Here is a 13,959-nt window from a genome sequence, read left to right as displayed (position 1 = left end):
CCAACCATCGCATCCTCTGTCGTCCCCTTCTCCTCCTGCCCTCAATCTTTCCCAGCATCAGGGTCTTTTCCAATGAGTCAACTCTTCGCATCAGGTGGTCAAAGTATTGGAGTTTCAGCTTCAACATCAGTCCTTCCAATGAACACCCAGGACTGATCTCCTTTAGGATGGACTAGTTGGATCTCCTTGCAGTCCAAGGGACTCTCAAGAGTCTTCTCCAACACCACAGTTCAAAAGCATCAATTCTTCGACACTCAGCTTTCTTTATAGCCCAACTCTCACATCCATACATGACCACTGGAAAAACCATAGCCTTGACTAGATAGACCGTTGTTGGCAAAGTAATGTCTCTGCTTTTTAATATGCTATCTAGGTAGGTCATAACTTTCCTTCCAAGGAGCAAGCGTCTTTTAATTTCATTGCTGCAATCAGCATCTGCAGTGATTTCTGAAAATCCAGTGGTCTTTTAGTGAAAGAGACAAGAAAATAAGTAAAAAGCTCTATGCTTCTCACTACACTGTTTATTTGGGGGAAAAGTTATTCATATTAAATGTATGGGTTATTAATATTATTCTAAATAAACTAACAAAAATATTTAAAGTGTATTATTCATAGTATGGAAAATATGCATAGAAGTGGCCACATAATACTATCATTGGAGTCCTCACTAATTTGTAAGGTTGTGTAGATATTTTAATCAAAATCACAAACAGCCCCAGGGCTAGGATTTGGGGAGAACGTGGAACAAAGAGTTCTCAGTGCATGAGGGGAGTTCAGTTCAGCTCAGTCACTCAGTCGTGTCCGACTCTTTGTGACCCCATGGACTGCAGCACACCAGGCTTCCCTGTCCATCACCATCTCCTGAAACTTGCTCAACTTATGTCCATCAAGTTGGTGATACCCTCCAACCATCTCATCCTCTGTCATTCCCTACTCCTCCTGCCTTCAATCTTGCCCAGGGTCTTTTCTAATAAATCAGTTCTTCACATCAGGTGGCCAAAGGATTGGAGCTTCAGCATCAGTCCTTCCAGTGAATATTCAAGACTGATTTCGTTTAAGATTGACGGTTTGTTCTCCTTGCAGTCCAACGGACTCTCAAGAGTCTTTTCCAACACCACACTTCAAAAGCATCAATTCTTCAGCACTCAACTTTCTTTGCAGTCCAACTCACATCCATACATGATTATTGGAAAAACCATAGCTTTGTTAGCAAAGTAATGTTTTTTTTCAATGTGCTATCTGGGTTGGTCATAGATTTTCTTCCAAAAAGCAAGTGTCTTTTAATTTCATGGTAGCAGTCATCATCTGCAGTGATTTTGGAGTCCCCAAAAATAAAGTCTCACTGTTTTCATGTTTCCTCATCTATTTGCCAGGATGTGATGGGATGGGATGCCATGATCTTAGTTTTCTGAATGCTGAGTTTTTAAGCCAACTTTTTCACTCTCCTCTTTCACTTTCATCAAGAGGCTCTTTAGTTCTTCACTTTCTGCCATAAGAGTGGTGTCATCTGCATATCTGAGGTTATTGAAATTTCTCCTGGCAGTCTTGATTCCAGCTTGAACTTCATCCAGCCCACCATTTTCCATAATGTACTCTGCATATAAATTAAATAAGCAAGGTACAATAAACAGCCTTGACCCACTCCTTTCCCAATTTGGAACCAGTCTGTTGTTTCATGTCCAGTTCTAACTGTTGCTTCTTGACCTGCATACAGATTTTTCAGGAGGCGGGTCAGGCCGTCTGATATTCCCATCTCTTGAAGAATTTTCCACAGTTTTTTGTAATTCACATGATCAAAGGCTTTGATGTAGTCAATAAAGCAGCAGCATATGTTTTTCTGGAACTCTCTTGCTTTTTTGATGATTTGGAGGATGCTGGTAATTTGATCTCTGGCTCCCCTGGCTTTCTTTCTTTCTTTCTTTCTTTCTTTCTTTTCATTTATTTTTATTAGTTGGAGACTAATTACTTTACAATATTGTAGTGGTTTTTGTCATACATTGACATGAATCAGCCATGGATTTCCCCTGGCTTTCTAAATCCAACTTGAACATCTGAAAGTGCACGGTTCACGTACTGTTGAAGCCTGGTTTGGAGAATTTTGAGCATTACTTTGCTAGCATGTGAGATGAGTGCAATTGTGCGGTAGCTTGAAGATCCTACCTAGCAGAAGGGGAGGGATCAGGGCAAAGTCCCAGGTCCCTGGAGGGCGAGCCCGCTCAGGATCTCAGGGTCAAGGGCGGTGTCTGCGGCTGGGACGCTCCAGGTTGGCGATTCCCAGTCTCCCCGAGTTTCACTTTCTCTCTCACAACCTGTGTTTAGCCCTCCTGCTTGGACACTCGTGACGCGACTCCAGTTCTCATTGCCACTGGGTGTTCCTTTTCTAGAAAAACCAATCAGCGTCTCCGCGGATCCCGGTTACAAAGTCTCCACCGACCCCCCCAGACTCTGCTTCTCCCCAGACCTAGAGGATGCGCGTCATGGGGCAGCGAACCCTTCTCTTGCTGATCTCGGGGGCCCTGGTCCTGACCGAGACCCGGGCTGGTAAGTGTGGGGTCGGGAGGGAACGACCTCTGCGGGGAGGGGCGAGGGGACCTCCCGGGAGTCTGGGGGGCAGGACCCCAGGGGACGAGCGACCCCGACGCCCCTGCCCAGACCCGCCCCCTCCCCGGGTCCCGGCCTGTCCCTCCCTTGCATCCCAACCCCTCTTTTCTTCCCCCACCAGGGTTCGGGCCGGTCTTCGACCTCTTCCATCTCACTGGCCCTACGTCCCCTCCGCCCTCCTTGCCCCATCACCTCGGACCCGGGATCCGCGCCTCGAGGAGGGTCGGGCCGGGTCTCACCCCTCCCCGCCCCCAGGCTCCCACTCCCTGAGGTATTTCAGCACCACCGTGTCCCGGCCCGGCCTCGGGGAGCCCCGCTTCATCACCGTCGGCTACGTGGACGACACGCAGTTCGTGCGGTTCGACAGCGACGCCCCGGATCCGAGGGAAGAACCGCGAACGCCGTAGATGGAGCAGGAGGGGCCCGAGTATTGGGATCGGAACACGAGATACTACAAAGACGCCGCACAGACTTACCGAGTGAACCTGAACACCCTGCGCGGCTACTACAGCCAGAGCGAGGCCGGTGAGCGACGCGGGACCGGGTCCGGGTCACGACCCTTATCCCCAGGGATCGGCCGGGGTCGCCCCGAGTCTGCGGTCCGAGGGTCACCCCAACACTGCAGAACACGGCCGGCACCCCGACCCGGGAGGAGCCGGCGGGGCTTGACCCGGTTTCATTTTCAGTTTGGGTTTAATCACCGCGGGTGGTCGGGGCGGGTCAGGGTCTCACACCTACCAGCGGATGTACGGCTGCTACGTGGGGCCGGACGGGCACCTACTCCGCGGGTTCTCGCAGTTCGGCTACGACGGCAGAGATTACATCGCCCTGAACGAGGACCTGCGCTCCTGGACCGCGGCGGACACGGCGGCTCAGATCACCAAGCGCAAGTGGGAGGCGGCAGGTTATGCGGAGGGAGAGAGGAACTACCTGGAGGGCCGCTGCGTGGAGTGGCTCCGCAGACACCTGGAGCACGGGAAGGACACGCTGCTGCGCGCAGGTACGAGGGGCGCGGGGCCTCCCTGATCTCCCCGCGGTCTGGAGCTGGCTTCCCACGAGGAGAGGAAAATGGGGTCCCTGTGGGAACAGCGCCCCAGGTTCTTATCAGGAGAGGGAGGAGACCCGCCTAGGTTTTCATATTCTGTACAAGACAGTCACCAGTGGCCCTGGTTCGCTAAAGGACAATTAAGGAATCCAGTGCTTTTTTCAGGAAGAAGCAGGAAACCATCCCTGAAGTAGCTGGTCATCAGTGCCCTTTGACCCTGGCCACCATCTTGTGATCCATGACTTTCTCTCTCAAGGCCTGTTTTCACCCTCAGAGCATCTAAGGAGGCCTGACTCCAGCTTTTCTGAGTCATTCAGCCTCCACCAGACTCAGGACCTTTAGTCTGTATTCTCCCCCTCACATTTTAGAGCTCCTATCCTAGTCTCATTCTAGAAATTTCCAAGGACTAATATAGATCATCCCTGATCTCTGAGATGAGGCTGTTATCTAGCTCTTGTGCTTTTTTTTTTTTTTTCAAAACCTGGTCTTGAATGTTCCATAGCTCAGAGGGTAAAAATGTTCATAATACATCTGGGGATCTGATGTACAGCCTGGTGACTATAGTTAATAATAATCCTGTTTTATATACTTTAAAATAGATCTTAATCATTCACAGCACCCCTGTCAAACAGACACACATAATGTAAGTTGATGAATGCATTAATTACCCTCACAGTGTACATGTATATCAAGGTAACTTGGAGTACACTTTAAATGTGTACAGTTTTGGTTAAGTATACCTCAGTAAAGCTGGGGGGGGAAAATCACTGTTCTGTCCTTTCTCAGGATGATCACGTGATGCTGCTTCAGTGACCCATGGAGGTAACACAAACTGAATTTTCTGATTCTTCCTCAGACCCTCCAAAGGCACATGTGACCCATCACCCCATCTCTGACCGTGAGGTCACCCTGAGGTGCTGGGCCCTGGGCTTCTACCCTGAGGAGATCTCACTGACCTGGCAGCGCAGTGGGGAGGACCAGACTCAAGACACGGAGCTTGTGGAGACCAGGCCTTCAGGGGACAGGACCTTCCAGAAGTGGGCAGCCCTGGTGGTGCCTTCTGGAGAGGAGCAGAGATACACGTGCCGTGTGCAGCACGAGGGGCTCCAGGAGCCCCTCACCCTGAGATGGGGTAAGGAGGGAGATGGGGCTGGAGCTTCCTCTCAGATAAAGCAGGAGCCCTTCAGTACAGTCCAGCAAGGTCAGGACTCAAGCCTGAGGTCAGGGCCCTTCCCTTTCCTCCACAGAACCTCCTCAGACCTCCATCCCCATCATGGGCATCACTCTTTGCCTGGTTCTCCTCGTGGTGGCTGTGGTGGCTGGAGCTGTGGTTTGGAGGAAGACGCGCTGAGGTAGGGAAGGGAGGGAGGGATCTGAGTTTTCTTGTCTCACTGGGGGTTTCAAGCCCAGGTAGACGTTTACCTGCCTGGTTACTGGAAAGTACCCTCCATACACGTGTGGTGTATAGAGCTGATGCTAACATTTTTTCTTTTCTAAAGCACGTGTGAAAATGAAAGAGAAATTTTTCACCTTCCTAATTCCAGTTAGGGACCAGGTTTCCAGCACTTGAAAGTCAGAGGGAGGTCCTTGTGAGGACAGACCTCCAGGAGGGCAGATGGCCCAGTCCTTACACATCTCCCTTCTCCCTGTTCCTGATCCTATCATGAGTTTTGCCCACAGTTCCAGAAAATCTGTGGGGTCCAGGACTAGGGGTTCCTCTAGGATCTCATGACTCAGCCTTCTCCCTGGCCTCTCACATGATATTTTCTTCTCACAGGTGAATAAGGACGGACCTACACCCAGGCTTCAATTAAGTATGGAGGGGTTGATTCCTGAGACTCTTGTGAGGGTGCAGACAGGAGGCCATGGGGGGCTCACCCTCCTCAAAGTTCCTTCTCTAATTTCTCTCCTGTGGGTTCTGACCACGTCCTGGTCTTGTTCTCCTCCAGGCAGTGACAGTGCCCAGAGCTCTGATGTGTCTCTCACGGTTCCTACAGGTGAAACCCTGGAGGGTCTAGATTGGAAGGGAGATTGGGGCAGAGGGGACACATTGGGCATCGCAGGGATCTTTGAGTGGACATGCGAGCTTGTGGGGGGCTGTGGAGAATGTCAGCCCTTACATGACTGACTTGAACTGGTTCCTGATTCTTTTCTTTCACAGAGTGAGACAGCTGCCTTGTGGGGACTGAGTGATGCTCCGCCCCACTTTGTGACGTCAGATCCCCAGACTCCTCTTTCTGCGGCTGCATCTGAATGTGTCTGTGCTCCTATTAGCATAACGTGAGAAGATGGGGAGACTGCCCACCTCTGCCCACCATGCCCCTCCCCACCATCCTGATGTTTTCCCTGGTCCACTGTCCTGTTCCAGCAGCGACGGGGCTGGGCCATGTCTATCCCTGTCTTTGCTTCATGTGCACTGAGTATGATGTCTTATTTCCTTATTGAAACTAAAATCTATACATATGAATTTGTTTTTTCTAATTGGTGCCATGAAGGGAGATCGGATAATAAACGTGAGGATTCCTAAAGTTTGAAAGAGGATATAAAATGAAACACTGAGAACCTTCCAGATCCACCCACATGGTTTTGTGCTGAGTCAGCTGCAGGAGAGACAGGAGGAGGCTGTGAGGAGCTGAGTGTGGACAGGGCCTGTGTCCAGTCAGTGATCAGTGCATGGTGGACTGTGACATGGTCACTCCTAGACTGAGTCTCTTCTCCATTCTTTGGTCCTTGTCCCTTAATTAAATCCTTGTTCCACCAAGGACCTGTGATCATGGACTCAGAAGTCACCTGGGCCTTGTTGTATCTCCAGGACCATGGGCAGAGTACATTTCTTAAATGGTTAGCCTAGGATCAGGCCTTGGACCAATCCTTAGCTCCTGTCTTTTTTTTAATGTGTTTATATTTTGCTTATTTAGTTATTGCTTATTCTTGTTTTTGGTGTAATGACTGTTACTTTTCATGTGTAGAGTCCTGGTCTCATTCTTCTCCAGGTTATCCCATCTCTGACAGTAGTAGGGGTCACTTTGCCCGTCATTGTCCTTACAAATCCAAGGGGTCCGTGCACACAGGATTCTCAGTAGTGCCAAAAGAGAAATTTCAGAGTAATCCAGCTCTTGCGCTCCTTTTAGAGATTTTGCTGGATTCTTTCCAACTTTTCTCCATCTTTTTAAAGGAACCACATGCTGGAACTTGCAAAGAGGAAGGACCCAATAGTTTCATATCTTGACTTAATTCTTGCCGGATTTCTCTCTTCTCTGCAGTCTGACCCCTCTTCTGCCTTTACATCTCCTAAGGCTACTGTTCGCTCCCATCTCAACTCATGGATTTAGAAAGCAGAGCCTAATAAAATCACAGCAGGTTGACTACAGGAGCCAGAAGCAAAGGCCCTTCCTTTCTGAAGAGACAAAGAGCCTTGTGTGTGTTGTGCAGGCTGATGGTGTGGGAAGGAAGGGAGATCAGCCTCTGTGAGTAAATACAGGCAGCACTGAGGTCAGTGCGAATGGATGTTGTGCTATTACTGTCATGAGACAGCATGTGGTCGGAAGTCACATTAATAAAGAGACTATGTCTAGAGTAGGGAAGCGCTTTACACTGACCATTCGTTCAACTGATATTTCTTGTGTGACAGAGACATGACGCGCTACTTTGCATCTAGGAGAACTCAGTGAACTAACAATAGACTAACCTTGTCCGCCATGTGCAGTGTGTTCTAGGGAGAAGGGGCAGAGCATATACTATGATCCCAGTAAGTGAGGGAAGTATTTCCCTTAGAGGTTGGTAAGTGCTCTGAGGAAGGTGACCCAGAGTATCAGTGTGTGGGGAAGGGAAGGTGACTGTTACTAGGGTGGACAGTGGGCCTCATTGAGAAGGTGGCCTTTAAGTAAAGATGTGAAGGACATGAAGGAATGTCCACAAGGACGTCTAGGGGAGGTTCTCTCCAGGCAGAGGAGCCTCCAGTGCAAATGCACGAGGGCATGAGGGTGTCTGTGTTCAAGGGAGAGCCAGGAGGCAGCTGTGGCTGAAGGAAAAGGAATTATGGTGAGATCCCATGTCTGGCAGATCCTGTGGGGCTCCAGCATATTAGAAGGGTGTTGATTTTATCTCAGTAAGCTATGGAGTTATAGGATGATGTGAACAGAGGAGGACCCGGTGTGACTGCTCTCTAGAGGGTCAGTTAGGCTGCTGTGCAGAGTCAGGAGGTGAAGGGCGAGGGAGGCATAGAGGAGACTCTAGGAAACAGCACAGGGTCCAGGGTGGGGGTGCTGGTGCTTGTCTGGGGTGTGAGCAGGGAAGATGATGGTGAGTGAGTGGATTCTTGATATATTCTGAAAATGCATTTTACAGCATTTCCTAGTGGATTAAATCTGAGTTATGAGAAAGGGTGAAGGAGGACCGCAAAATTTGAGATTTGCAAGTAAGCATGTGGGACCCCTACTGTGGAAATGAAGGGACTCTGGAAGGAGCATATTTGAGGAGGCATCACCATCAGCATTTGGTTTAGGAAAGTGGCAACTGAGTTGTGTTTACTAGTCTAGGGTTTAGGTGAGATGACTTGAGTGGAGAAAGAGATGGAAGAGGTAACACCAAATAAATGATGTTTAAAGCCTTGAGAACAGAGAAGGTCACAGATGGGAGGGGAGAATTGGCTACAGAAGGAGAAGGAAGAGGACTGAATCCTGAATCCCCAGCACTATGGGAAATGATCAGACCACACACCTGAGCAGACAGCACCATTCTGACACCACGTCTAGATGGCACGTGGAAAGGGGTCCTGATCTTTCGTAAAGGACATGAAGGAATATCCTTCACCTGCATTCCTCTTAGAGGCAGAAGGTCTGGAATAGACTTATATAACACAATTGGTGTTGATCAAATCACACATTTCATAGCGAGAACAGAAATCTGGATTCCCACCTGGCCGCGCACCAGCCTCCCCTTACAGCTTGTTCATAATAGATTCCAGGACTCTGTGCCCTACACTCTGAGATGGTGGATCTGGGAAGAGTCCTGAGTATTCTGTAACAATCTCTACAAGCAGTCCTGAGTACACTGGGATCCACAACGTTAAAGATCAGAGAATGACTAAGGTGGGGAGGGGTCTTAAACACACCTTTAAATGTTTTTCTTTCCTGAGAGGAAAAAGGTAAAACATTTAATGCGAGTTACATGTTGTTTCTGCCATGTGCTATCACCAGGCTGAAAATTTAGGAAGTGATTATCTGCTCACCATAAAGAGTCTCTGAGTTGCTAAGAGAGTAGATCTAAATTTTCTTCACACATGCAGAAGAGGTAATGATGTGACATGATTCAGTTGTCAGACAAAGCTTCTTTGTCAGACTGACAAAGTTGTCAGTACAAAGTTCTGTACTGATGATTTTGCAGTACAGAAGTGTATCAAGTCAACAACTGTACACCATGAACTGACTCAATATTGTATATCAGTCATAATAAAGCACGAGGAAAAGTCTCTGAATCCCTGGTCTCTGAGATTTCCCTACATGGTATTTTTAGATAGTTCTGGGTGAGGAAAAAAAAGATTTCGAATTGTTCTAAATGGACCAGAGACAGGCACACTTGTGGTTTGGGGTTTATTTCAGGGAAAACCACTGACCAGTCCTGAGCCACACCCGAAAACAGAATCCTCACCCCACCCGGGTCGGGTCCCGCACAGGAACCCCTTCCCCGCAGGTGAGCACAGACACCACTGTTCACAGCACCGTCAGCCCTGATGCTGGACAAGGACCCCGTGACTAGACCTGCTCTCTGCTGCTCTGACGCCTGGACGACACACGGCCGCCTCTGCCACGCCTGCCATGTGTGCCTAAAGCATCTGGTGAGGTTCCCGTCTCTCTGTGGCACCATGTCCTAAGTAAGAGTCCAGCATGTGGTCACCTGCTTGGTGGGGCCTCAGCCTCTTTCTACCTGCAGGAATATTGAGGAAGCAAGGTTTTCTGTCTAATGGAGGAAGGTGTTTGCCTTCTACCAAGATCATCAAGTGTGAAATTCCCCTCATTTGGGAAGAGGGTACAGATTCTGGGGTTGGAGAAGGAGAGTGAGGGAGCGGAAAAGAATGACAAATTTCAATTTTTTGAGTCGTGAACTAGATCAGAACTTGGTCTGCTACATTGTAACCAGTCATGTTGGACCAATGACTCACTGATGTCTTTCAACTTCTTCTGTGACGTTCCCTTATGAGGGCCGGTTCCTGTCTACTCTAGTGTATACTCTCAGATAAGGGGAGTGCACTTCTGAGTGATGAAATGATTACTCAAAATGTCCTCCAGCTGCCGTTGTCTCTTTCCAGGCTTAAAAAAGAAGATCTATAAGTCTTCATGGGACCCATACACATATACTGACAGTTTATTGCATGTTAACTTTTTTAATTTAGGCAATGCCAAAGAACGTTCAAACTACTGCACAATAGCACCCATCTCACATGCTAGCAAAGTAATGCTCAAAATTCTCCAAGCTAGGCTTCAACAGTATGCACACCTAGAACTTCCAGATGTACAAGCTAGATTTAGAAAAGGCAGAGGAAGCAGAGATCAAAGTGGCAACATCTGTTAGATCATAGAAAAAGCAAGAGAATTCCAGAAAAACATCTACTTCGGCTTTATTGACTACACCAAAATCTTTGACTGTGTGGATCACAATGAAGTGTGGACAATTCCTCAAGAGATGGGAATACCAGAACATCTTACCTGCCTCCTGAGAAACCCATATGCAGGTCAAGAGGCAACAATCAGAACCGGACATGGAACAACAGACTGGTTCCAAATTGGGAAAAGAGTATGTCAAGGCTACATATTGTCACCCTACTCTTTTAACTTATATGCAGAGTGAATGGTGAAAGTGAAAGTGGCTCAGTCATGTCTGACTCTCTGCGACCCCATGGACTGTCCATGGAATTCTCTAGGCCAGAACACTAGAGTGGGTAGCCTTTCCCTTCTCCAGGGGAATCTGCCAACCCAGGAATCGGACCCAGGTCTCCTGCATTACAGGCATATTCTTTACCAGCTGAGTCAAAATGGAAGCCCAAGAACACTGGAGTAGGTAGCCTGTCCCTTTTCCAGTGGATCTTCCCGACCCAGGAATCAAACTGGGGTCTCCTGCATTGCAGGTGGATTCTTTACTAACTGAGCTATCAGGGAAGCCCTATATGCAGAGTACGTCGTGCAAGATGCTGGGCTGGATGAAACACAAGCTGGAATCAAGATTGCAGGAAGAAATATCAATAACCACAAATATGCAGATGACACCACCCTTATGGCAGAAAGCAAAGAGGAACTGAGGAGCTTCTTGATGAAAGTGAAAGAGGAGAGTAAAAATGTTGGCTTAAAGCTCAACATTCAGAAAACTAAGATCATGGGATCCCGTCCCATCATTTCATGGGAAATAAATGAGGAACAATGGAAACAGTGGCAGAGTTTATTTGGGGGGCTTCAAAATCACTGCAGATGGTGACTGCAGCCATGAAATTGAAAGATGCTTGCTGCCTGGATGAAAAGCTATGGCCAACCTAGACAGCATATTCAAAACCAGAGACTTTGCCTTGCCAACAAAGGTTCATCTAGTCAAAGTTATGGTTTTTCTAGTAGTCATATAGTGATGTGAGAGTTGGACCATAAAGAAGGTTGAGCACCAGAGAATTGATGCTCTTGAACAGTGGTGTTGGAGAAGACTCTTGAGAGTCCCTTGGACTGCAAGGAGATCCAACCAGTTCATCCTAAAGGAAATCAGTCCTGAATATTCATTGGAAGGACTGATTATGAAGCTGAAGTTCCAATACTCTGGCCACCTGATGGGAAGAACTGACTCACTGGAAAAGATTCTGATGCTGGGCAAGATTGAAGGCAGGAGGAGAAGGGGATGACAGAGGATTAGAAGGTTGGATGGCATCACCGACTCGATGGATATGAGTTTGAGCAAGCTCTGGGAGTTGGTGTTGGACAGGGATGCCTGCTGTGCTACAGTCCATGGGGTTGCAAAAGTTGGATATGACTCAGCGACTGAACTGAACTTTTGTATTTCTTTGTATGTACATTTTTATGTACATACATATCTATAAAATTGATTGATTTACATGTGACCCACACAAAAGTCTTTTAAGTACTAGTTTAGACGCCAAGATATAATCTCTAGTCCATGAGGTCTAATAATCCAACAGTCTTAGAAGATTCAATGACATGATAAAAATGCTCATCTTTTTCTTGGCAATTACCAGTCTGGGGCAAGGTCGTTAACTTGCTTATGCTCACTGTCAATGTCTGTATTTTTCTTATTGTGAACTGATGACAAGCATGTCACAAACCAGCACTGGCTCACAGAAGAGATAAAGTATCACTGGTTTAGGTGGACTTCTATTCTGACAGCTACCCTGGTGCCAGAAAAATAGCGGGATTGAAAAAAAAAAGGCCTTGGAGATTCTACTTTTAGTAACATGGTTGGCCTGGTTTTAAGGCTTACTTGTCCAGTGAAAGCAAATAAAAATAATAGATTAAGTGTAAAAAGTTTCCATAAGTAGAGTACCAAGAGAATCAATGTTTAGGCCAAAACATAAACGTAGGCAATATTTCAGAGGGAGAAGTCAGGACCATAGCCTTGACTATACAAACCTTTGTTGGCAGAGTGATGTCTCTACTTTTCAACACACTGTCTAAGATTGTCACAGCTTTCCTGCCAAGAAGTAATTGTATTCTGATTTTATGGATGCAGTCACTCTCTGCAGTGATTTTTGAGCCCAAGAAGAGGAAATATTTCTGTGGAAAGCTCTTAAAAAGATGGGAGGACCAGACCACCTTATCTGTCTCCTGAGAAACCTGTATGCGGGTCAAGAAGCAATAATTAGAACATTGTGTAGGACAACAGAGTGACTCAGGATTGAGAAAGTATGACAAGGTTACCACAGAGCTTTCCACAGTTTGTTATGATCCACAGTCAAAGGTTTTAGTGTAGTCGATGAAACAGAGGTAGATGTTTCTCTGAAATTCCCTTGTTTTCTCTGTGATCCAGTGAATGTTGACAATTTGAAGTCTGGTTCCTCTGCCTTTTCTAAACCCAGCTTGTACATCTGGAACTTCTTGGTTCGCATTATTCTGAGGCTTGCAGGCAAGATTTTAAACATGACCTTACTAGCATGGGTTGTTGTTCAGTTGCTCATCCGACTCTTTGTGAGTTGTCTGACTCTTTTCGACCCCGTGGATTGCAGCACAATAGACTTGCCTGTCCTTCACCATCTCCCGGAGCTTGGGCAAACTCATATCCATTGAGTCAGTGGTGCCATCCAACCATCTCATCCTCTGTCATTCCCTTCTCCTCCTGACTTCAATGTTACCCAGAATCGGGGTCTTTTCTAATGAGTCGGCTCTTTGCATCAGGTGGCCAAAGTATTGGAGCTTCAGCTTCAGCATCAGTCCTTCCAGTGAATAATCAGGATTGATTTCCTTTAGGATTGGCTGGTTTGATCTCCTTACAGTCCAAGAGACTCTCAAGAGTCTTCTCCAACACCACAGTTCAAAAGCATCAATTCTTTGACACTAAGCATTCTTTATGGTCCAACTTTCACATCCCTATATGATAACTGGATAAACCATAGCTTTGACTAGATGGACCTTTGTTGGCAAAGTAATGTCTCTGCTTTTTAATATGCTCTCTAGGTTGGTCATAACTTTTCCTCAAAGGAGTAAGCATCTTTTAATTTCATGGCTGCAGTCAGCATCTGCAGTGATTTTGGAGCCCAAGAAAATAAAGTCTGTCACTGTGTCTATTGTTTCCCCATCTATTTGTCATGAAGTGATGGGACCACATGCCATGATCTTAGTTTTTTGAATGTTGAGTTTTAATTCAGCTTTTTAACTCTTCTTTCACCTTCATCATGAGTTTCTTTAGTTTCTCTTCACGTTCTGCCATAAGGGTGGTGTCATCTGCATATCTGAGGTTATTGATATTTCTCCCTGCAATCTTCATTCCAGCTTGTGCTTCATCCAACCTGAAATTTCACATGATATACTCTGCATATAAGTTAAATAAGCAGGATGACAATATACAGCCATGATGTACTCCTTTCTTGATTTGGAATCAGTCTGATGTTCCACGTTCAGTTTTAATGTTGCTTTTTGGCCTGCATACAGGTTTTGCAGGAGGCAAGTAAGGTGGACTGGTATGCCCATCTCTTTGAGAATTTTCCACAGTTTGTTGTGGTTCACACAGTCAATGGCTTTAGTGTTGTCAATGAAGCAGAAGTACATGTTTATGTGAAATTCTTTTGCTTTTTCTATGATCCAATGGATGTTGGCACTTTGACCTCTGGT

General features: G+C 46.9%; 1 protein-coding gene and 1 pseudogene across 7 annotated transcripts in view; both read left to right on the top strand.

The window, feature by feature from the left end:
* The window catches only part of LOC136151408 (BOLA class I histocompatibility antigen, alpha chain BL3-7), a 154,218-nt gene that overhangs the window by 59,653 nt on the left and 80,606 nt on the right, over positions 1-13,959 (top strand). For 2 of the 7 annotated variants that reach the window (XM_065912514.1, XM_065912515.1), the window contains exon 7: positions 5,596-5,643. The exons of 4 other annotated variants lie outside the window; for them this stretch is intronic. In XM_065912514.1, the coding sequence (XP_065768586.1) occupies positions 5,596-5,643 (48 nt within the window). Of the gene's footprint in view, positions 1-5,595; positions 5,644-5,807; positions 9,123-13,959 lie in introns of those variants that run through there. One more of the 7 variants, XM_065912513.1, reaches the window with a different exon arrangement.
* On the top strand, positions 2,425-9,122 carry LOC136151412 (BOLA class I histocompatibility antigen, alpha chain BL3-7-like; annotated as a pseudogene).

Source organism: Muntiacus reevesi, chromosome 20 (assembly GCF_963930625.1).
Source record: "Muntiacus reevesi chromosome 20, mMunRee1.1, whole genome shotgun sequence".
In the NCBI taxonomy this organism is placed as follows: domain Eukaryota; kingdom Metazoa; phylum Chordata; class Mammalia; order Artiodactyla; family Cervidae; genus Muntiacus; species Muntiacus reevesi.
Note: the sequence above shows the minus strand (reverse complement) of the source record. Positions and strands in the feature narration are given on the sequence as shown.